Source organism: Octodon degus, unplaced genomic scaffold (assembly GCF_000260255.1).
Source record: "Octodon degus isolate 3935 unplaced genomic scaffold, OctDeg1.0 scaffold00238, whole genome shotgun sequence".
Classification (NCBI taxonomy): domain Eukaryota; kingdom Metazoa; phylum Chordata; class Mammalia; order Rodentia; family Octodontidae; genus Octodon; species Octodon degus.
The window spans coordinates 542,212-567,618 of NW_004524814.1; the positions used below are offsets into that span (position 1 = coordinate 542,212).

General features: G+C 37.7%; 1 protein-coding gene across 1 annotated transcript in view; it reads right to left on the reverse strand.

The window, feature by feature from the left end:
- Positions 1-934: 934 nt before the first annotated feature.
- Positions 935-25,407, reverse strand: part of Ap3b1 (adaptor related protein complex 3 beta 1 subunit) — a 294,655-nt gene continuing 270,182 nt past the window's right edge. The window contains exons 25-27 of the mRNA XM_004645731.2: positions 19,404-19,501; positions 14,188-14,326; positions 935-1,650 (exon numbers count right to left, since the gene is read on the reverse strand). Of these exons, the coding sequence (XP_004645788.1) occupies positions 1,497-1,650; positions 14,188-14,326; positions 19,404-19,501 (391 nt within the window). The 3' untranslated portion in view covers positions 935-1,496. The remainder of the gene's footprint in view (positions 1,651-14,187; positions 14,327-19,403; positions 19,502-25,407) is intronic.

A 25,407-nucleotide genomic window follows, 5' to 3' on the forward strand; every position in this document is an offset into this window, starting at 1 on the left:
CATTTCAGTCTTGTTTACTCTTGCTTTCAGTGCTCAAGCTTAAAAACTTAATTTTTCCATAGTCTGTTTTGGTTTCCTTAATGTGTATGTTCCAAGAATGTTTTGCATTCTTACTTCTGATTACAACCTATAAAGTTTTTGGTATTTATTATTTTCCTGTTTACTTAAAAAAATTATTAATGATAGGAAATGTGGCATGTGCCTAAAATCTCAGCTACATGGGGGACTGAGGCCAACGGACTGCTTAGCCCCACAAGAGCCAGGTCACCTGGCTACACAGCGAGGCCAGGTCTCTAGCCAAATCATACAATCCCAAACCAGCCATTACTAATAAGGCTTTCAACAGAGAGAACCACTGTCCCCACAGGCCATTACTTTTTATCAGGAAGGCAAATAAAGTTTCAACTGGTATTAAAAAGGCACAAAATGCTAGAAAAATGTTCTGATTATAGAATAATATTAATTAAAACAGTAACTTGCCTCAGTCAGCAAATAAAATAAACATGCTAGGGAAAGAAGTTAATATGTGGATCACAGAAGTACTCTTCACATTTCTAAGCCTAAGTATGCACTGGTACATACTTTTTTAAAATCAAAACTGAGCACCAAGATTTGTAAAGAAAAAAATTCAAAAAGTTTATTGAGCAGGTGTAACAGGTATTATAATCACACCCCACTAACGGATCAAAAGTGTACAGACAGTTTATACCATGAAGGCTTTTATTGTTATTAAACACACTAGGCTGTCTCCTGGAAAACTATTCTGTAACACAAATAGAAACTCTCCTGGTATAAAAGTGGTCTTGCTTTGACTAAATTCCACTATTTCTCTGGATAAGCCAACACTCACACTCACTATATTTATTTTAGAATAAAGAAAGCTCAGCATACGGATTTTAGGATGATAGTTTCTCATTAAAAATGCAAAGACAAATGCTATTCATATACTAATTTATTTATCTTATGTTGAGATAATTTCGCAATGACAGTTGTCAATAACTAATCACAAATATCAGGAAATTCAAAGAACAAAATTTTGCAGAGCCCATGTTTTTGCATCTAAGAAGTATGCGATCTCATTTTCGTATACCAAGCTGAGAGGCCATTTACACTATTTGTTTGCTAATTCTGGCTTACAGCTGAAGAAAAGATGATTTCCAAAGGACTTTAAATATCTGATTTATGTCTATCACTGTTGAAAAAGAAGAAGATGAGGAGGCCAAAAGAAATAGGACAGAGAAAATGCCACATGGATTCAAGAGTTAAAATAACTGACAGTAAAATATATGTTCTTTGGTTAGCAAAGCGAAAAGGGGGAAAGCGCTGCATACATGATGGATACACACTAGCATTCTAAAGCAGGAGACAAGAATGTCAAGAGTGTATTCTTCCCCCACTGCCAGATGGAAGGGCTATTATTATAAATGAAAGGCAGCAGTAGTGGATGCCAGGCACTTTTGTTGTGTGCCAGATTCTGAAGTCCAGATGTAAGCAGGTTACCCCTGGGACAGGACAGGCTTCAGCTCCCGCAGTAGAACAGAACCAATCACGGTTTTCTCAGTGTTTATGATAAGCTGTGCTGTGGAGCCTTCCTTCAGTTCCACTGTGACTAGCATCAATGACCCACTGTGCACAGTTTTAGCTGCAAACCTGGAAGGGGGGGAAAAAAGACCTTTTATAATGAGGGTAAAAAAAGGGAGACAGCATAAATTCAAATAGGCTTCAAATACTCTTTTTTTCTTTAGTCAAATAATTTATTGCAGGTTCCCTTCTGCCAAAAACCAAAAGCCAAGCATTCTGAAAAAAATTAATAAACTGTCCAGCCCATGTTTACCACAAGCAGGTAATTTTAGTGCATTTTAAAACCAGAATAGGAAAAGGAATTCTATGTTATTTACTAGCTGGAATGACAAATACACATGGATAGTTCTCCATTATGATGTATTTGGGAAACATTCATTTAATATTTAACATTTCACCATCTACAGGGATATTTAAAGTAAGACAGTATATTTTTAGTTTTAAGGCATGCTAAGAGCTTGGAATTTTAATTCCTCATATCTAAAAATGATTATGCAATAAGTTAGATAATTTTATGCACATTATGAAATTCTTACTAAGCTCAATGAATTCACTCACGGAAAAATACTCAAATTCAATCTCCGCTGTTAATGATGACACAATACCATACCACGTGACAGCCAAGTGCAACCTCACGCTTGCCTCTGTCTTGAGCCCTCTTTCTAGGGTTTGGAACATTAGATCTTCCCTTCAGCTTTTAGAATATAATAGAGGAAACTTGAGGTCTAATGCTCTATTGCTAAATTCCGAGACATGAAGAATCTACCAATTACATGGAATTAAAAGCAAAACTAGCCTTTTAAGCACTGCAATTGACTAAAAAGCCGTTGGAGGCACAATGAACTTCTGTCAATCCCGCTAACTCATTCTGCCTGCACAGTGGAGCCCCAGACACACTGGGGACAGGGATGGGGCCTCCCAGGCCTGCGTTTTTCACATGAGCACGGTCCACAGTTTGCAGGGAGGGAGTCTGATTGCAGGGATGACTGGAGAAAAACAAAGTTGCTGCCCATGCGCTTTTGAAAACACTAACAAGTGTAGAGCAGGTCTGTGACCTGCTGTGACCCCACTTTGCAGGGCCAATCCCCTTTCCCCTTTCTGTGTGACACGTGTCTGAATCTGAGCCATCTGCCTCAATTTGCGCAACATCTCCAGCCACAATGGCACCCAGTTAGCCCTGACAACAGCTCACAATACATAAAAATAAAACGGCCGCGCTGACAGCAAGCTGTGGACGATTCAAGAGCAAACCAACTGGTCAGTGTCTCCTGCCTGACAATTAGCACAGGCCCCCGCACAGAGCCACGCCGTCCTCGGAGGTCTGTTTAATTATCATCAACATAAAAGAGGGAGTTGATCAGAGACACTCAGAAAAACTTCACTCCCAACTTAATTAAAATATTAGCCACTTAAGCAGGAAACAGATTCTCTTTAAATGAAAAGTAATTTCTTTTTTGAGTTTTTTTTTTTTTAAATGACATCTAGATCTTAAATTCATTTTTTGAAATCTAACAAGGCATTTTTTGGCCTAAATAGAACCATGAAAATCAGTTTTCCAACAATAATTAGAATAGTGCACCAAAAGCAAAACAAATAAGCTAATCTCACTAAATTGAAAATACTAACAACACTATGAAGTTATTTTAAAATGTTTGCTAATGAGTTGTTGACAAAGTGCATTAGAAACCTTCTTACTCATTTTTCAAATATGCTTAAAAATCATAAGAACTCAAAGAACAGCTTTCCTACTGAGAGAAGCAGTTTAGGACTATAAAGAGTCCTGATTCAAAGAGGGTTTTCGAAAGCTCTCACCATACACATCTCTGTCTGCTTTTGGACCTACACATGAAAGATTTGGAACTAAACTTGGTATTTCAATATCATCTTTGAGGGTGGGGAGATAGCTCAGTGCATTTTTGAGAGAACACAAAGATTTCCAGCCCCAAATGAACCTCTCTCTTTTATCACTGCTTACTGGTTTATGCACTTTTTTGGTCTAAAATTTTAAGGTTCTTAGGCTTCCTAAAACAATGCTGCTTCTCCATTTGGTTCAATTATGTCATCAAAGGATATGAGGTAGTATTATATTCCAGTTCATTTATGCAACTGTTCTCACCGCTTTGGTCAATACATCTGTAATTCATTCAACAAATATTTCAGCAGAGGTCCCTATTTCTGACAGGGTATAATTATGTAAACAAGAGTCTTATTAGTTCTTTTGTTTACTTAACACTTATGTCTTGGGACCACAGGGAAAGAGATTAAGGCTGAATAGAAACACAAAAGCACTGTTGCTTGAATTTCAGGGTTATATAGCCCCAAGGCACATTGTCTTTTTATTAAAATCTTGTGAAGTCACTGCTACAATCATACAAACTTGGTAAAGACAAATGTCAACTTCAGTGCAGAATAATAAACAGTATTTCCCATATGTTTTTGAAGTCCTATGGCCACAAAGTTCTAGTGCTATAAAGAATAGGGGCGAGAAAGGGAAAAGGCAGTTGCTTACCCTGGAGAGGGAATGTGTTAAGCAAGGCAGCACAGCAACAAACTCTACTGGCTGGTGTGGAAGCTGCCTTGGCTAGAGGGCTCTGCTCTGGTGGCCGCGCATGGCGGAAACACTGCTAGAACAGGAGACAGATCAGATGCCCTGACACTCGTTTCACAGTTCCAATAGGATGCATTTAATGGGGAAACAGCATTCTGGTTCATGGAAAGCAAAAGCTACTTCCATGAAGTTATTGATCACTGAGCTTCTGAATAGCCATGTTCTAACATAGACTTTATTGATAGTTACAGAAAGAATTAGTAATAGGTTGTTTTTTTTTGGGGGGGAACCGGGGCTTGAACTCAGATCCTTGTGTTTGCCAGTCAAGCGATTATCCTACTGAGCCATCTCCCCGGCACCAATAGGTTGTTTTTTAATGTAAGAAATACAGGTTATACACTAAATTTCATGGGGGACACAGATCCCCATGCTTGGCTTTGAAGTAAAACCCCATGACGCCACACATTTTTCTGCAGGCATGAACAGCTTTCATCATTCATAATAGCAGCCACCACTTATTAACTGCTTGCTATGTGTGTGGTGCCAAGTTCTGAGTAGCCCATTCACATTCAGTATGGCTCTGTGGGCAGGTAGATTCCAGCAAGGAACAAGGCAAGAAGGCCCAGAGAAGCTGAGACACTTGTTCAGAGACACACAGCAGTGAAGGCGGGGTAGCATCCTAAACTCAGAATACTCTGGGTCACATACGTCCTTCATACATACAAAAATACCCTCACTACTTCCTATCAGTCAACAAGTAAAGTAAAGGCTTTTATTTATGTAATATGTATATAATCTAGTATGTTCAGAAAATTTTTCCCTTTAAAGATTGTGTGCTTCTATGATGAATGCGATCTCTCTATGTGTATTTAAAATGTACCAATGAACTCTAATTTAAAAAACATATAAAACAAAGTTATGGAAAAAATAATACAGAGAACAAAATAATGATACCATCCCATAATTTAATCAAGTATTGAGGATTTTCAATTATTTGTAACTTTTAAGTTCTCTGCATAGGTAGCCTATGGTCTGCAGACCAGACACATTTGTGTTATGATAAAAACTGTTAAAAAACAAAATGAAACTATGTGCTTGGCTTTAGTGTTCTGCAATTCAAAGTATCTCAAACTGATTCTCTGTCACATTTTTAATTCCTGCTTCTAAAGATTCATGTAATTTTAAATATCCTCTTCCCCTTGGTCCCTGAAAAATCACCAAAAATGAAAGATGCACAGCCTTTTTGAATGGAGCTGTAACACAGGAGAGATGACCTAGAGACCAATCAACCCCGAAAACTAGTAACAACACAAATGAGAACAAATAAATGGGTGACAGTTAAAGATGTATTGCTTATGTGTGACGGGTTCCACACTATTAAAAGGATACCATCAGGATATTTTTCATAATTTTCATTTTACTCTACTACTAAGTGTTCAGCTGAGAAGGTAAAACTGGATACATCTGCATTTGGTCTTAGTAAATGTCGTTTTGTTTATCTCTAGCAAATGACACTTAACTGTTAATTCTTAAGATTTAAGAAAAAGATATCAGTAGTTGTAATAGCTAAGGAAAAAATGTTTCATTCTTCTTATTCTGTCCTAACTATTGTCAGAATTATGAAACTGGTCAAATAACAACACATTTGAATACATGTTCCCTATTAGTTTTTTGATTTGTAAGAAATGGGCTGCAAGACTATACGTGCTCTTTGTCAAAAGGAGAAGTCCTACAGCAAACGCCATTGTGCTAACAATTAAAATACAGCACCACATGAACTTCACATTTTTTATCTGAGAGGCTGCATATAACCCCTGAGTATTCACAAACAAAATTTCTTTTGCAGAATCAGATTTGCTATACTTAATGCAACAGCTTGAGGACATGCTTTTTCTTCTCTTGGATAGTCTTCTTGGTTTCTGATTTTCTATTCTGAGTTCAATTTTCTTGTGCTTTCTGTTCTGCTGGTTACCAGAAGCTGTGACAATGGCCCAGTCAGGCTAAAACTTTTTTTCCTACTCTGTACATGAAGCCTTCAATTACTGCCTGCTGAAGCAGACAGAATCCTATTAGTAAGAAAGACGATCACAAGATGCAGTGCCCTGCCCTCGCTGTATAAAAATAATTAGTCCAAAGTTGACAAATGTGTAATGAAGTCACACAATCACTGTATGTTGGAAATACTGGTTTGAATAGGCTACTTAAACATAAATACCAAAGCAGGATGATTTGGAGCATTATTTTCCAAAGGATTTAAAATTATAAATTCTCATTACCTTGAATTAATACAACAGAACATTTTAAACTGGCAGAGAATTTGTAATTTCTAAAAAATTCTTTTTTGTTGGCTATAAAATTGCATTTTAAACTCAAGCCCATCAATAGAAAAAAATATACAAATGATTAAAGAATTTAAACATTTTTTTCTCTATTTTAAAAAATGCCCAACAATGCTGTAGTGCTTTCCTCTAACACTGAGATGAGAACTGTTAGCACCAAAAATAAACTATCATCGTAAATCAGGACTCACTAATTTCTATTCTAATCTTTACAGATGGTATAAAAATTACTTTCTAGCCAAGCAGGTCAGCAATGCATTTCCCTTCATTCAGGAAAGCTAAATGGCCTAAGTGCGCTGGCTCACAGCACGTTTGTGGCGTACTGCGGGCTCCCGGAGCTTTTCCAGTAGGCCTGTTCAGTGGCTACAGGGTGAGCTGGGGGTTAACAAGAGGAAGCCAAATAGTAAAACAAATAAATTCTGATTCCATTCTCTTAGATTCCTTACAAAATTGTTAACCTAGAAGAATACCTTTCTTCACTTTTTCACAAAAGCAGTTATATATTACTATTAGTAAAGCTGCTGCACTGTAGATATTACTTCATAAATGGTGAAATTAAATATAACTTCATACAGAACGTTAAGTAAAAACCAGCTTGCAGTTTGGTTACTCCCAAAATATACAAATATATTTTCACTGTGAAAATGAACTGAGGTCTACATTTGTTGTTGAGGCAAATGCTGCTGAAAACAAGATCAAAAGCGGTGCTGCCCTCTAGTGAACACCCGCTAGCCCAAGCAAGGTCTTATTACTACATGGGAGCCTTAGCTCTTGGGCTGTGCTGGAGATGCAGAGCTTTCATACTCTAGAAAAGACCTAAGCCTAGGATCTTTCCATCAACAACTATTCATATAAAATTTTATTTTAGGACAGATGAAGTACGCTGACAGCAGTCTAAGGGCTTATAAAATGGTGCACCAAGACATAGAATGCTGTCTGACATGCAAAATTTGTTTTGCATGATTTTCCAAAAGTGCCCCAAGAGTTAATGAACCTAAGAACAGGAAAGAGAGAAACATTACAGACATTACCACAAGTAACTATGCAACTCTGACTGTGACCCTTCCACTACCAAAACATGAGATGAAGGTCCCAGAAGATACTAAGAGAAATTATGTACCAAATATCTTTTAGGATAGAAAATATACAATAATATCTCTTCTATTAGTAACTTTTAAATGGTTACATAACAGCAATTAATTGGATGAGTTTAAAGTTCAGAATTAAACAAGTTGTTCTCTACTTATACTTAAATAACAAGATTTTAATTTTACCTAAAGTATATTCATAAATATTCATAAATTAAAAGTTTACTGCCACGGACACACTCTTCAATTCATACCACCAGATTTTCCTAATAGTTAAGGCCTTAAGTGGCAACAGTGAAACATTTATTGTACTAAGACTGTCATTATACACAAGCTGTACATGTCCAAACTACTAAGTAAGATACATTGGGAAAAAGGATGCAGCTCAGTGATACAAATGCAAGGTTCTCAGTTCAATTCCCAGCACACTCCCCGCCTCAAAAAAAAAAAAAGGAAGAGGAAAAAGAAGAGGAGGAGGAGAAGGAACAGAAAGAGGAGGAGGAGGAACAGGAGGAAGAGGAGGAGGAGGAAGAAGAGGAAGAAGAGAAAGAAGAAGAATATAAATGTCCTTAACACTTACTGGGTTTTTCTGAGTGGATCACAGGAAATTTTTCTGCTGCTGGTTTTCTATTGGTCGTCCTTCTACTCTTTCCCCTTAGAATACCTTTTTCATATTTTGCTAATGGAAGGAAAGTTATGTAGCTTTTCCCTTTGGAGTCCATTCATACAATGGTATAATGCTATCTCTAATGCTGCCCCTGGTAATACTTTGCTTATGCTTATTAGCATTGACTTAAACCATACACTTTAAAAATTTTTACAATGCAAAGTACCTTACATCTTAGTGTGAATATCTAACACAGGGAATGAAGCTATTTAATGATTTTGTTTTTCAGTATTGGTATCTGAACCCAAAGCCTTCACAATGAGCTACATCACCATCCCTTTTATTTTTTGAGTCAGGGTCTTGTAAACTGCTCGGATGTGATCTGAACTTGTAGTCCTCCTGCCTTAGCTGACCAAGGGCTGGGATTATAATCATGTGCCACTGCACTGGTACTTAGTGATGATGTTTGGTGATGACAATACTTCCCATTTCTGTATGACTCCTTACGTAGTGGTAACTGCAATCTGGAAAGCAGCAGATGGGTACAATGATCATAACTCCACATATCCTTAACTCCAATGGTTTTGTTCTCAAAGAGCAGCTTTTTCAAACAGCAAGCACGCACCACAAACAATGATAAAGCATGGCAGACTGTTCAGCTTTCTGATGCTATCACTCATTTGAAAAATCAAAACTAAACACTTTCTCAATTCATCTTTGAAAGTGTTATTATATGGGAAATGCTCCAGGTTTCTAAGGTGAGTTCCTAATACTTGTGCTTCTTGAACTGATTTTGCCTAACTTGGGGCTGTTTTTTGTTTGATGTACTACGAACTATTTTCTGCCTACTTCATATTATTACTTTGTCTTAGAAATTCTTATGTTATACACGTCTTCATGTAGTATTTAATGTAAACATATGTAAATTTAAAGGAGTAGAAGAAAGGAACAAACTATTCTAAAATCAGACAATGGAAACTCTACTCACTGAGTGGTTAGAATATATTAACGATTACTGAAAGTCCTCTAAAAAAGAAAAGATCCAAGGCCTGGTGTGGTGGTGCACACCCGGGAGGCTAAGGCAGGAGGATCATTTCAACTTCAAGGCCAACCTGGGCTAGTTGAGACGCTGTGTCAAAAAAAGAAACAAGAAAATGAAAATATCTAGAAAAGTTAGATAGAACTTAACCTAGACAAAAGGATTTTAATCACATTAAAAACTTTAACCTTAGACTTGTATTAGTGTGTGAGCGACTTCAGGTCATGTGTATGCACACCTCTCTTTGCCCTTCTCTTATCCCAGGGGCAAGCTGGGAGTCCCGTTTGCTGTTCTGCTTTTCATTTGTAGGGGTGGTAGTTTCTGCTCCTGTCAGTTTCAAAGGATGAAACATTTAAGGGCATATTAAAAGTAAGAGAGCCTGTAAGGCTTGTAAAATACTGTCAAGTGTCTCCTTTGTAATATTCAGATGTTATAATGATAAAAAGATTTTGTCTTTCCCAGATGCATTATATATTTTGTTCAAAGTTAAATCTATAAATGGCATATACCTTATTTCATGATTTTGCTATTTAAAAATTTATGTTTTAACTGCAGCTCATTTAGGTACTGTTTTGGGTGGATTTATTCGTTTGTATTATCACTGTGTTAATTTGTAACTACAAATGCACTTTGCAGTGTATATTGTTACTGATAGTACAATACTTTGTGTATAATATTGCCTCTGAGCAAGAGTTAGTATAATGAATAAGCAAGCTATATATTGTTCTGAACATGCAAAACCAGGCTGTTATTGTCTTAAAACACAGCTGGGTGGACTGACCATGGTATTTCTTCAGGGAAGATTCTTTATCTACTTGGACTGAGCCCTTTGCAAATGTAAGCTGTATTCCTTTGATTTTTAGGAAATACATAAAAGTCTACAAACAGGATTCTAGAATCTTGAATTAGCATTTTTGCGAGTTTGCTCTGTAAGTGGAAGGGTTGGATGAGATGGTTATTATGGAAGTTCTTCTCAAGGCTGACAGCAGAGGCAAGTTTTGTATGTAGCCACCCTCTTTTCATCCTGCCTCATGTTTGCATATGCACCAAGAATCCTGTTGCTCAGCCCATAGTAAGCCAACTTGTTGCACACTCGTGTTAGAATACATGTGATACCCCTGGAGATAAACTAGTAGTTATGGGGTTTTCCCAAAGGCCTGAGTGAGAACCAGCTTTGATTCCTTGACATTTCTAGGAGGAAAACCTGAATAATATCGAGGTTTCTAGGAAAAAGTCAAACAGATAATAGTGAGAAAGTAAAAGAAAAAAATACACAGAAAAGCAATAGTTGAGAGTCTCCAGTAGAAATGTGTGTGTATATATTTACTATCAATCTCAAATTCTCCCCTCCAGTATTTCTGATAGGAGTATGATACAAATACAATACTGCTAAAACACATGTAAGATGGAAATTTTGTGAGTGTTGGCAGCTGTAACTGAAGTTACCAAAAAGTATCACAGCTTGGTGCTAGTTGTTTTCCCTCCCACAGTGGACCCACTTTTCCATATTTAGAAACAAAAACACAACAACGTACGTTGCACATTACTTGACATTCTTTACACTATGCTGTTCGACCTATCCAGACTTCCTCTTAGGGGCAGCTTCAATTATGACTAATGTACTATATTGAGTTGAGTTTATTATTTTTTTTAATTAGCCTGTGAAGAATAATGATGGCTCCCCCTACATTAAAAACAAACAAAAAAACGTTTAACGTTGGGCCAGGGATATAACTCAGCAGTGCGGTGCCTGCCTAGCAAGCTCATCCTGAGTTTGATTCCAAGTTCAAATAACAACAACAGATTGAACTCATGTCCTTGTGCTTGCCAGGGAAGCACTTAATTCTACTGAGCCATCTCCTCAGCCCCCTTTAATTTCTTAAAACACTAATCATCAAGATACTTTCTATATTTGGTGCTTTTTAAAAAATCCTAAACCAATCAAATAAATACTAAGTGTCTTGGTTCCTATTCTCCATTAACTCAAAAAAGCAACTGTCACGGGAGAAAAAGCTATCTAAAAATTTCATAGGGATTTAAATTTTCTCATTAACAAATAATATGCACACTTATATACAGAAGCTCACTGATCATATAGGGTATTATAATACTGAATACTACACTTAAAAACATTAATATAGTTCATTTTAAAAATCTGTTTTGGGAACGGATTTCTGTATGAAAATATAAATAATGAGGTATTTATTATCTGGATGCTTTCTAAAATTCAGAACATTACTATGGTCACATTCTACCTATAAAAATAAGCATGAATATGAATATTTTCAAGTAAGTATGGTGGGAACTGAGAAGCAAATGCGGATAGCCTAGCCTGCTCCTCAGCAGTCAGGCATTTTATTTACCTCTCCCATAGGAACTTAGGCCCCGTCCCCAGCCTCCAGAGCCAAACACCAGGTCACTGATGTTACAGTTAGAAAAGAAAAGCACCATGAGGTCACAGATGTGCAAATGCTTCTTACTTGCGTGTACCCGCTGCATTAGCATGGATAATTGAGCACTGACAGTAATTTAAGTTCAGTCACCTAACCAGGCATTAATGAAGTTCCCAGTCACCAAGTCAGGTTATAGGCAAACTATAAGAAGAGTTACCGTATGTGCTAAGTGTCCTTCCTAGTTCATCTTCCAACAGAAAAAGAACGTTTACGTTATTTAGCTTTGAGAAGGTAATTTGATCATTTTTCTTGTAAGAATCAAAACTGTAAGACTTTCATTGCTTTTAGAAAAGTTTTTGAAAAAAAATCCCACATAAAACAAAACAATGCCAGGTGCAGCGGCATACACTGTAATGCCAGCACTCAGGAGGCTGAGGCACGTGGATTACTGAGCTCGAGGCCACCCTGAGCTACATGTAAGTTCAAAGCCAGCCTGAACTACACAGCAAAACCTTGTCTCAATAAACCAAAACCCAAAACCAGACAAACAAACCAAAATACAAAACTAAACCCCAAAAGCTAAACCAGAAGTTTGAATGTACAGAATTATCCTTGTTTTGTAAGTATTACGATCAATAGCATTAAAACAACACTGCAGTACTGCTGCTCACTAAATGTCTTAGGTAAAATTTCACACTAAATAAGGCAAATGTTAAGAGTTCGTACTTTAGTACTATCAGTAACTTCAAGGATCTAAAACAAATCACCCAGGAAAGTAAAAAATAGTACTCTCAGCAAACAGAAAACAAACAAAACTTAGAAAACTCAGAACTAAAAAAATATTTTTACTAAAAAGGCTCTTGCTCCCTTTGTTCCTTCAGAACATTAACTGTCTGCTAAACTGAATGTGAATTATCAGTACCAGTACAATGACATTATCCATGTTCCCTTTTGTCACCATCCTGTGTGAGTGACAGGGCTGTTCATAAAGGAAAAAATGGAATATCAGATCTCTTGAATACCTTAAGGGCTTTCCCTTTTCTCTCAAACACACACAAGCACAGGTAAACCCCTATTTTTGATTAGCACATATTTGGTACAGTTAGAAAGGTCTAAATAATGTCAGACCAGTGTTTTTTTTTTTTAGACAGGGTCTCCTCACATAGCCCAGACTGGCCTTGAACTGGCACCTATCTTTCTGTCTCAGCCTCCCAAGTGCTGGGAATACAGGCATGTGCCACTATGCCTGACCAGATCAGCTCTTCTAAAGTTAAGTCCAGTGTTCTTCCACAGATTCAACAGAATGTCATTTCAATCTTTTGAAATGAAGTAGTTACCCTGCCACCTACTTCCAAACAGATGAGGAGCTCAAAGCCTATAAGAAAAAATTATAGGGCTGGAGAGATGGCTCAGTGGTCTAAAGCACCTACTTGGAACAAGCTTGTCTAAAGCACAGGGACCGCGGTTCAATCCCCCAGCACCACATGCCAGCCAGCGCGCCCCCTGGTGGGCTGAGCTGGCCACACACACACACACACACACACACACAAACACACTAAATAAATGTTAAAAAAAAAATTTAAAAAAAAGAAAAAATTATAATGTCCAAGCTTAGCAAGTCCAACAAGAGCAAAGAGAGCATAGATGGCACTTCTGTTCTCTTACTAACTGAAAACAATAACAACAACAACAACAAAAACAAATTTTTAACAATCTGAAGGATCTCTCCCCCCCCCCCTTTTTTTTTTTGGTACCAGGGAATGATCTCAGGATCTTTTGCTTGCCAGGCAAGCACTTATGTTGTTGAGCTATCTCCCCAGTCCTGAAGAACTTCTCTTTGACCCTAAATTTATTTTCTGTAATTGATAATCATATAAGATACTCTATATAGAATATAACCTTTTCTTTTTTGAGGGGGGGAATCAGGAATCAAACTCTGGACCTTGCTATACTACATCCTTTAAATGCAGATGTATGTGTAATTTGTATTGATTCCCTCAAGCTCACAGAGACTACACACCTGCCATGTGTGCATGTATAATTAGTTTCATCTCCACCATCATTTAAAGCTACCAACATTCCTAATACAATAAAAGCAATATATTAATCACACTACTGCCTTTTGGGACAAATGTCTTGGATCTCATGCTTCAGAGGCTTGGTGGTGAGGATATCCTGGCCTAAGAACAGAGGCTGCACCCAACCAATGTTATTAATTAGAAGCAGCCTTTGGGGGTCCTTGTTTTGTAAAGGAGACTGTAGGTAGTATCCAGAGTCAGCTCCGTTACTTTCTAAAATAGCTTTTCAGGGAAGTAAGTTGAAGTCAACAAAATCTCAAGCACCTCATAAAAGGAATCTTTACAAATCACGAGGCTATTATGGAACGTGGATGTGTTCTGTTTATCTCTCCAGGTCATGCAGTGTAATAAGGATGCTATCAAATGGGATGGAATCTCAATCCAAACTCATCAGCCAAATATAACATCAGGAAACTAGGATGGTATGTGTAGGTTTAGTGGTAATTATTTCCACAGAAAACATGAAATTATGTCTTTATACAGTCATGGCCAGGCTGCATGTTAGTGAGCTCACCTGTGTATCTTATCTTGGCCGGAAGGCACTGCACCCATGTTGGCTACATTCACAACCTTCCGGAGGATAACCGAGGACGTGAAGTTCTGTGGTGTGGTGATGATTGTGGCAGAGGTTTCATTCATTCCTGTCAGCATACCTGGAAGAGCAAAGAAAAGCTCCCATTCAGTAATTTCTTGTGGAAAATAATTGAAGCTATTTTAAGCTCACAGCCAAAACTTAAACACTTTTCTTAACAAGAGATGTGTAATGTTATAATGAAAGTTTCCAAGTAATTATTAAATTAAAATAGTGTCACTGTTTCAGATTTTTTAATGCGTAGAAAAATGTGTAAAACTGCAGTCAGAATCATTCTTCACAAATCTAACAGTAAGTACTACAGGGTAAAATTCACAATTATGACATTTCAATTTCATACACAATTCGAGGTATGTAAATAAGTTTTTATTTCTTTTTCTTTCTCTCTCTCTCTCTTTTTTTTTTTTTTTGGCGGAACTGGGGATTGAACTCAGATCCTTGCATTTGCCAGTCAAGCGCTTATCCTACTGAGCCATCTCCCCAGACCCAGTTTTTATTTCTTAAGAATATAAATATTTAATTCTTAGTACTGTTCACTCAAAGATCTGCCAAAATAAGTTAACATATTCTGAAATAATTAATCAGCAGCATCAGAAGCTTGACAGACAGCTTCTTTTCAGAAGGTTAAAGTGGACTTCACAATCATTGGAGGTCTCTAACCAGTCCTGGGCCTCTAGAAAATGCAGTACTTTTCCAAGGTAAACTTAACAATGACATCATTTGTCTAGCAAATAGAAATACGGTCCCAATAGAACACAAACCAAATCTCCAAAGCAAAAAGTTTGAAAACAGGAAAATTTTTTTCCTAAGTCCTAGGGACATTTCAAATAGTTTAAAAAGAAGGCAAGTTATGCAAATTTATGAATAAAGACCATAGCACTAACCCTAAACATACCATTAATATCCGAATCTCATGTGGAAATGTTCAGTAAACTAATTCAACAACAGACTAAGCCCTTGGAAACATACTGTAATTTTGTAGTGGGTTAAAATAAAATACAACAAATATCATCTACTTGATGGACATCTAAAGGTATCTATCAAAAATAACCTCTGAAGACATTTACCATGTATACAGTGGTGTACAAAATTTATGAAAAATGGCAAACCTTAACATCACGTTTATAAAAGACCCCTGCAGCTTCAAGTCTACACATTTATTTACTGTAAATATCTGAAATTTTCAGAAGCCCCTGATGAACAGTATGAAGACACCAAAACCTACTACTGTAAAAGGATTTACACCATTAGATAGAAAAACAGAACTATCTACCTTCTAACAAGAAGCACATTTTACTAACCACTTTCAAACTCCAGGAACACTATGTTCTGTCTTAGGCCGTTTAACTTCAATATTAGGCAAAAGCTTTAAAAACTACATGAGCAGTCAAACACTGCTTTTAAGTAAAGCACAGGGCTGACATAACACTGCTGAGAGATGTGTGTACTCATTTAGGATTTAAACCTTCTCCATTAAGCTCTATTGAAGAGCAACTGCTGAATAAATGAATGCAACTATGTTTATGTTAAAAGCCTGTTTCCCGCAGCATGTAATTAAAGGAAATGTTGTACAAAGCCAGTACTTTTGTCAAGCTCCTGTAAATGGAAAGATGGATAGCACTCAGAGAAGTGAATGCATTGCTTCATATTTAACCTTAACACTCTTGTCATTAATGGTTTGTCTAACTTGTTCTATAAAAGACAAGGTACTGCTCCACTGAAGTAAAATTAAAAAAATCAACTAAACCATGCTTTTCAGAACAGAAGATTCATTATCGTCAGCTAATGTATTGGCATAAAGCAAAGTAACATCCTATCAAGTAAGGCACACATTCAATCTGCCTCTCCACCCTCCTTTATTTTTAACTCATGCTGTTTTATTGTTATAGGCAATTTGTACCACTCAGCATGACAGTGTAAACTGAATCAAGATTAATTTACATGCAAAAGAACACTTAGGAGAGCAGCACGGTAAGCAAATGTATTGTCTCGATTGCTGAGGTGGAAAAAGAACCTGGAAAGAAAAAAAAGGTGCTCTAATTAAGGGGCATCAAATATGATCGCTGTGGTAGTTAAGGGCCAGAAAATAGTAAATGTCTGACCATTTAAAGAATTAGCATCTTGCTAGCTCCGAACGCATAAGATGGATGCATAAATCACAATAAAATTAAGTAAACATTTTAGGTTTCTTAAAGCACAGGATTCGCTAAATGAAAATATATCACGTATTTTCAAATTAACAAGGAAAAAATATGCCGAGCCATCATTAGAAGTTTATCCTACGAAAACAGACTTTCGCTGTATATAGACTGTTCCATAATAAGGGCAAAGGTACTGGGAAAATATTTTTAAATAGGCAGAATGTGTGGCTTCAGGAGAACACATGTGAATTTTGGTGGTGGTGTGGGACAGCACTTGATTTAGTTCAATCAGTAGTAATTAACCACTAAAGGCAAACCAACTAATACAAGGAAATTAAATTTGAAAAGACTTTTCTAAACTTTAGATTTCCAATTTAAGAGGCGGCTTAGAATAAACAATTGGCTTATGTCCCTTAAAATTAAACCTGTCCAAAGGTTAAAATTAAAAATTTTAAGGTTACAAAACACAAACCCCATGTTATTTATAGTGTTGAAAGACTTCCACAGATACCTCATTAACTAACTTTACAATGTAACTCACAGCAATGAGTAACTCAAGCTTCACTGGAAGGCTCATAGTATGAATACTATAAATACTTGCAATATACAAGGTAGCCCTATCTTTCACTTAGCTCTCTGACTACCACTCTTTCATCAACAAGCATATTTAGCTATGGGACCCTAATCATAACTACCAAGAAAAAGTGCTGAATTGGGCTGTAAATTAGAAATAAAAGCTTTTGTTTCTAAAAAATATTAATGCAATGTGATATTCTGTTAAAATCACTTTTAACATCTTAACACTTTTCAGTTATGCACACCTTTAGAATAAAAATAGAACCATAATCTTCATGTTTCTTGTTTATAACTTTTTTAGTTAAATCCTAATACATTTAATGCACTTTTTGAGTCTTAAGATACAGATACTGTAAAATAAGATATAATTTCATTTTACTGAGTGATTTGTTGGCTGAAGTTAGCAAGCAATAACACACATTTCTTAAAAATTTACTCACATTTTGCCTTCCAGAACTTCACATTGATAAGATGTGAGGAAATGAATTTTTATTTTGATTCAGAGTTTTCTGTTAGTCATTTCTAGGTAACTTTTGTGAAATCAGATACACTCTTCCCAGAGTAGCACAACAAACAAATACATGTGTGAAGTTGGGAATTGAGACCTCTATTACCAAACCTGCTGAAATCTATAACTAAAAAGATGCTATTGAAAAGACTCTTTAAACCTGTGGTAAATTTGCCAGCATCAAATTCTACATCAAAGAATGAATTCAGGAAGACAGAAAGAATGATAAAGAAATGCCAAGAGACTTGCAAGGATTTACAAATACTTCATATAAACAAATTTTCAAATAGCTTTATTCAGAGTAGCCTTTCTGCTCTATTAAACATAGCAAACAGCTGCCAGGTTTATTCAGACAAATAATCAACAACCATAGAAGCAAAATGGCAGAAGAAAAAGGAATTTTGGCAACAAGTCCACAGAGGACTGGAGCTATTCTCCAAGAGCACCTCTCTCATGCACTTACGGTTCTGTATGGCTGGGCAGTGAAAAATCCCTCAGTCACAGCAGAGCACAAAAAATTTGATCAAAATATCAAGTACTCTAAACAAAGCTGAGGGAGAGAAAGGGCAGACAATAACACGCTGCTTTAGAAATACTTCAGCTGCACTTCGTGAGAACGATTCTCCCTGGAAGTCAATGTGCCACAGCCTCATCCGGTGCTGCTGAGTGCCACTCACCTTGGTCTGCTGAGCAGGTGGAAAGCAGAGGCAGGCTTTAGCCAGCAAAGGGTAAGAATAGCAAAGATAAGAATCAGTTCGTCATCGGGAAAACAAAATCACAATATAACTTGCTTCTATAGCAGTTATCAACTTTCAAGAAAACAAATGTAAAGTTGAGTTTACTCATTCCTTCTTTATCACTTCAAAGCAAGCCAGAAGAAAAGATTATTATAAATGTACAGTCTTAGTCTGGGGTTTTCTTCAAGGGATTCTTCTTGTTGTAAGGTCCTTCTTCTGTTGTAAGGTCCTTCTGACAGTGTGGCACACCCAGGCACAGAGGAAACCAAACCTTCAGCACTACAGGGAGCATGCCCCTCTCCTCAGGAACAGGGTCTGTGTGTGTCTAGTGGGCTCTGGGAGCTTGAACGATCGGACCTCCAAATGCAAAGATCTTTGTTTGCTAATGGCCTCCATACTTGCATGCACGTAAAGATTTTAAAATTGCTGATATAGGACTTAATATTCCTTCATTCTATAAATATTATCCTTAATTAAACAAATAAAATCAGTGTTACCTTCCCATACTCATATACCAAAAAAAAACCCTTCACTTCTATTAGATGGCATGCTTGACTGGTCCAACAGAATGCAAGGATATCAATACTTAACATTCTGTTGAAAATATTTTCTTTTTAATACATATTTTTAAATGTTTCAGCTCTATTCAACTAGCATTTCTTTTTTTTTTTCAAATAGCATTTCTATAACAGAATTAAGTAAAAATATTTTAATACAATTAGGACTTCATAGTCTAAAGGATAAGGCATTGTACTCTGTGGAAAGAAAAACACATTAGTAGGACATGAAAAACAGTTCCCTAACAACAAAAAATACTGAAACGTAAGACGTGTGGTGGGAGAACATTAGAGTCCCCAGTTCCTGGCGTTTTCATGAATATAAACACACTAATAGATAGGTGTGTGATCAGGGTGACAGATTACAACTCATAATAAAAAACCTGATTAAGACCGAACTTATGTGAAAGACATATTACTCAATTTTCAAGTATGTAATGAACATAAATAAACATACTTTTAAGGTTATTTTACAAGTTCAAAGTGTTAACAAAAATGGGAAGATTATATACTGATATCTGTTACTGGCTATGTGTTATGAAATTACTTTACAGACTGGCCAGTATGAGTAGATAAGATTCTCTGGTACACGTTTCAAGTAATTGTGGTAATTTCTCACCTTGTTCTTTCTTAAAGTCTTTCTCGGACATGGCCACAGGTAACAGCAGTTCTCCAATAGGTGGCTGAATATTAACGCTGAAGCAATCATCCTTGGTGCTAAGGAAAAACAATCAGATGACTAAATGCCTGATAAAATACTTCTTAATACTATGCGGTTACACAGATGCAATTAAAGCATATACCAGCTCTTAAAGTGTCTAAAATCTGATTGCAGAGAAATATATCTATCTCAGAATTAAAAGATTTTAACAGAACTGCACACTTGAGTAAATTATATGGTTTGATAGACAGCTTTTCTTTTTTTTTTTTGGTGCTGGCCTCAGCAGTGCCAAGCACATGCTTTCTTACTGAGCAACACCCATTGCCTGATTAGCAGAACAGTTCATACAATTTACAGAGAATGTTTTAGCTTTGCTATGTATATAACTAAGTGAAGAAGATGAGTGCTTCAGTCTTAAATGGTTAAGATCTTTTTCTTTTAAATTAGCTTTTTCATAAGGAAAAAATGGAGTATACTGTACTTAGATTAGTGTGCTCATCAGCAAACCAGTTTTATTTTTTATGGTTTTATTTTTAAAATAAAATAATTTTATTTTTTATTTTTAAAAAATCCTTATTTTAGAGTATAGTTTTTCAGATATCACTCAAACATATATATAAATTTATTATTTCAGATGATAGGATATGAAAGCTTTAAAAAAGTCAACTTTTTAGTTATAGTGTCAGAAAGCCAACACTGCATTTCTTTCACTTAACTCTTATGGCTATCTATAAAACTAATTACAAGGGTTTTAAAGTTAGATATCTGAAATGAGGCTGATCAAATACCAGGGAGGAAGGAGTATACAAAGAAGCAGAAAATCCAACTGATAGTTTGTTGAGAGACAGGAGTTTATTGTTTAGAGTACAAGAAGTCCTGGAGTTACAGTGAAATCCCAGTAAGAGGCCCCCAGGACCAGATTCTCCTAGCTTTCGATCCACACCCTGCAGATGAAGGGTGCACTGGCTCTCCTCCTGGCTGTCAGCTCCAGTTACTACTTTTACATTCCACAGAAGAGGAAAGTGTGATGACAAAAGGGTGGTAACAAATGAACCAACCACATCTGTTCCTCTTGAAAGGAAAGCAGAAGCTCTCTTCAAAGTCCCAAAGAAGTGGATCCCACTGCTGATGGGAGGGGGACCAGAGAGGAGGGGATTACAAATAAAACACTACGCGTTAGGTAAGAAACAGAGTTTAAAGGGGAAGCAAGAACAATATCAAAGAAAGAAAGAACATAAAACTCACTTTCATTTTATAGTATTATGTATTGTATTTTTTTAAGTAAGTTGCCTTTAGTTTTTTACATTTGGAATGCCCAAGATAAATCAGTAAATCCCATTTTTTTATTAACTCAGCAAGCACTTACTGATTGCAAATTTGATTCTATGTACTGTGTTAATATCTGAGACTGAAAAACAAGTGAGATTGGTATTTGAAACTCTAGTGAGAGGGTTACAAATTTTATTTATAATGGAGTGGTTAGTGCTACCTTAGCTTTGTGGAAAGCACAGTACTGTCCATGGAGGAGGAACAGACTTGCTCAGCAGAAGACGGACTCCCTTGCTTCCAGGAGAAACAGGGCCACCTCAGGCTTGTGAGAGGTGGGTGTGCCTGCCGGTGCGTGCTGAGCTGGGAGCACGGTAAAGGACATTGCATGGGGGTGGCATTCACCCCAGCTCTCCCAACAAAGCTGCATGTGAGCTGCCCTAAATCCGTTCAGGTCTCTTTCCACTTCCGAGTGAGCTGATTTGTATGGTAAGGGATATGGCTACTTTACTCATGTAACTATATGACCAAGGCAAGAAGCTCTAGGCAATGGGGACTAAGGGGGCCTGTGTGTGTGTAAGAGGCTGTGTATGGAGGGGAAAGCGAAGGCAACCAGGTGTGGTGATGTATATACCTGTCATCCCAGTGCTCCAGGGGCTGTGGGAGAAGGATCGCCACAAGTATGAGGCCAGCCTGGGCTACGTAGTGAGACCCTGTCTTAAAAAAAAAAAAAAAAAAAAAAAGGAAAAGGAAAGCAAAGGGAAACCCACCAGTGAGTCTGACTCAGTAATTGAGGCAAAGGGTTTCAGCATCTTCCATGTACTTTATTTTATTAAATCCTAATAATGACCCTAACAGGCAGCTTCAGTTATCCCAGATTTACTGATAAGAAAACTGAAGAGAAGATAAACATCATGCCCAAGGGCACATAGCTGGTAAGCGGCAGTCCAGATATCTGAGTGCAGGCATCCTACGGCTGCCCAGGTCCATGCCACTGCACTGCGCTGTTCTGGGGGATGGCAGGCCTGAGTACTGGAAGATAGGGCATTTCATGGAAAGTCTAGAATCAGAGCGATGCCTAGTGACAGACTGCAGAGACTGCAGCTTCCACTGTAAACAACTTGGCGGATGAAAATGAGGAGTTCAGTGGTTTTAAACACGTCATGTTCTAAATACCACTAAATTACCTAGGAAGAAACGCCTGGTAAATAAATACAAACTGAGAGGCGGGAGCATGGTCAGGGCAGAACACACGAGTGTGGGAGTCACAGGGGCAGTAGAGGGAAGAACTGAGGCCTTACACAGGCAGGAGACCATGGGAGAGGACACACTGTGGGAAAGCCTGGAGCAGAGGGTGTGGCATGCACTTCGGAGGCCAGGGGCAGGGCCAGTCCCACAGGGGAGGACTGAGGTGCAACCAGATGGAGGGCAAACACGAAGAGTAGTGCAAGAGAGGACAGCAGGAGTTTCTGGAGAAGTGGGGAGGGGAGGAGAGGGGAGAGGGACGAGGATCCACATATTAAACTAATTTAGTCTGATGTGTAAATTTTGAGTTTCAAACTGCTAGCTATGCCAATGTTCTCCCAAGTGGGAGGCAGAAGGCAACTAACTGAGATGCAGAGAAAAAACTCCACTCATTATTTTCCTAACTCCTTGAGTTGTTTTTCACGAGGTTAGTATACACATAATGAGTTAGCATGGTGAGATACATATTTACATACACATAATTTAAAAATAAACATACATATAGGGTGTAGTTAAAACGTAGAAGTAACAGATCTGCGACTCAACATTTGGGAGTGCGGGACTACATGAGATGAGCTGCTTATCATTACTGGTTTGCTTTTTCCTTTCAATAAAAAAGGCTTTTTCCCAACACTCAGAGGGACCACACGCAGCACTGACAGCAAGGAGCAGACAGGCCAGGTGGAGCAGAGGACAGGGCCTCCTTCTCAGGCCACAGCGAAGTCCAGACGGGTGAGCAGCAGCTTCAGTCTGGTGTCGAAAGTCATCTCGAAACGCTCTCTGGAGCAACACCATGTGTTAGGGAGTAATAAATGACCATTTTTCATTCCTCCTGACAGAATCCTGACATTCAAGGACACTAAATGTCCTAGTGAAACAGTTCTCAGCATTTCTTTTGCTAAGAGTGACCAAGTGAGCCAGTCGCATCCTAGGAAGCATGAACAGAGGTCTACCAGGAAGCTCTGGGGGAAGGAAGTTTCGCTTTCCTGATACAGACACAGCTCCTTTCTCCATGTTGGTCTTGCCTTTTTGGGGGGCTGGAAGGCTGAAACCCAGGTAGGAACCCAGAAGTGAAGCAGTCATCCTGTGACCTTGAGGAAGACTAGCACATGCAACAAAAAAAAAAAAAAAGAAAAAAAAAAAAGTGGAAGACCTACTCTGTAGAGCTGCTCTGCCAACTCTGCATCACCAATACTGTGTATTCTTTTGTTCTAGGAGAAAAATAAACCCCTATTTGGTTAAGTCTCTAAAACTTGGTTTCTGAATGTGACATAAGAAATATATACTATACTATCAGCCTCACTCTTTTTTTTTTTTTTTTAATGTATTTGGTACAAGGTCTTACTACGCAGCCTGGACTCACAGTGATCCTCCTGTTTCAGCCTCCCCAGCACTGGAATTACAGGCATGCACCACCACGCCTTGGTCTCAGTGGTGGGCCAGCATGGCCTGTGGTGCCAGGGATCCCAGTCCCAGTGCTTGCTTAAGCAGGTGCTCAGTCCACTGAGCTATCTCACTGGCCCAGCCTCACTTCCTAAGGTCTGGTTCCTGATGGACTGAGATGGAATGTTTGATCATTCATTCATTCATTCATTCATGTATGGGTGCTGGGAATCAAACTCAGGACTCTGTGCTTGTCAGGCAGGCACTGCACCACTGAGCTATATTCCCGGTCATTATTATTATTATTATTATTATTATTTTTTTTTTATTATTATTAATTTTTGAAACCGGATCTTACTATGTAGTTCGACCTGGCCTCAAACTTGTGGTGATCTTTTTGCCTCAGTTGCCGAACTGCTGGGAAAACAGGCTCTTTATTTTGGGGAAACTTTATTTTCACTTACGTGAATATTCTACGACACCCTCTGATTTTCTATGGACCTCTTTTGCTAGCATTTTGCCTTTTTAAAAAATCTTTTTTGAAATTTATTTGGGGGGCCAGAGAGATGGCTCAGTGGAATAAGCACTTCCCTGGCAAGTACAAGCCTGAGTTCAATCCCTGGTTCTTAAAAAAAAAAAAAAAGAAACTTATTTGGTATAGGGTCTCGCTACAGAGCTCAGACTCATAGTGATCCTCCTGTCTCAGCCTCCCTAGCACTTGGGATTACAGAAGTGCATCACCAGCTTGGTTTCGGTGGCCAGCAAAGAATGCCCAGGGTTCTGGGGCCAGCATGGCATGCAGTACCCGGTATTGTACCTGGGTCCTTGTGCTTGCCAGGCAGGCGTTTAGACTGCTGAGCTATCTCCCCAGTCCCCATTTTGCCTTTTTTGTTTTCCTAAAGCTTTTTCTTTTCTTTTTTTTCTTCACACTTCCTTTGGTTAAACACAGGAGAAAAAGATACCTCTATTTCCACACACATGCATCTCATTATTGGTACAGGATGATGAAAAGGACTAATTATAAGTGTAAATTTATTAGAATTAAGTTACCAGATCAGTAAAGTACCATTCTTAGGGCAGATGCACAGATCAGACAGCAAAGAAGCTGATACAAGACAAGACCCCACTCACTTTACATTTAACTGTAACACACATACTTGGGCATAGAATCTTATCTCAGACTGTTAGGCTTCAAATTCATAAATTTCTAGATGAGAGACATGGACAAAACAGCTAATTTCTGAGATTCAAGTTTCCTCACCTATGTATTCAAACAATGACACTTACTTGCAGGCTGGTTTTAACTAGTAAATGAAATAAAATGCTCAGGAGAGTGCACAGAGGTACTAAAAAAATCAACCTTCTACATGTGCATGTATTGGGGCACTGTTATTTAAGCATTCTCCCATGGACTGTCTTTTTTTTTTTTTTTTTAGAACCGGGGATTGAACTCAGGTCCTTATGCTTGCTAGGGAAGCACTTCTTCTACTGAGCCATTTTTCCGGCCCCTGGACTGTCATTTTTATTTAATCCTATGCAAGCAATAATTAATGTCCTTCAATAGATCTTCTTCTGTATAAGTACAAATATTTCTCTTAAATTGCTAAACTGGAAGATTATTTGGCATTTGCTCTGGGGGTGGAGCCAATGTGAAGTTCCACGAACAGCACAAAAGAACTACATGCTTTTCCTTACTTCTCTACATAGTCAATAGTTTGGAATTTTTCTTATCTGATAGCTGAAATGTCTTAGCACTTTATTTTCCTAAACACTAGCAATGCTAAACATCTTTTTTAAAAAATTGGCTATTTGTATTTTTTTTCTTGTAAACTCTATTCTTACCCTTTCTTTCCAATTTTCTTTTGGATTCCTCATATATTGTGGTTATTAAACTTTGGTCTGTTAGAAATTCTGCAGTGTGTCACTATCGTGTACTTGTGGTATCTACTTTTCTTTTTGGTAAACAAGTTATAAATGAATATTTTTTTTCTTTTTTCTTTTCTTTAATTTTTTGGTGCTGGGGCTAGAGCGCAGAGCCCTTTGCAAGCTGGTGCTTCTGTTGTAGTAT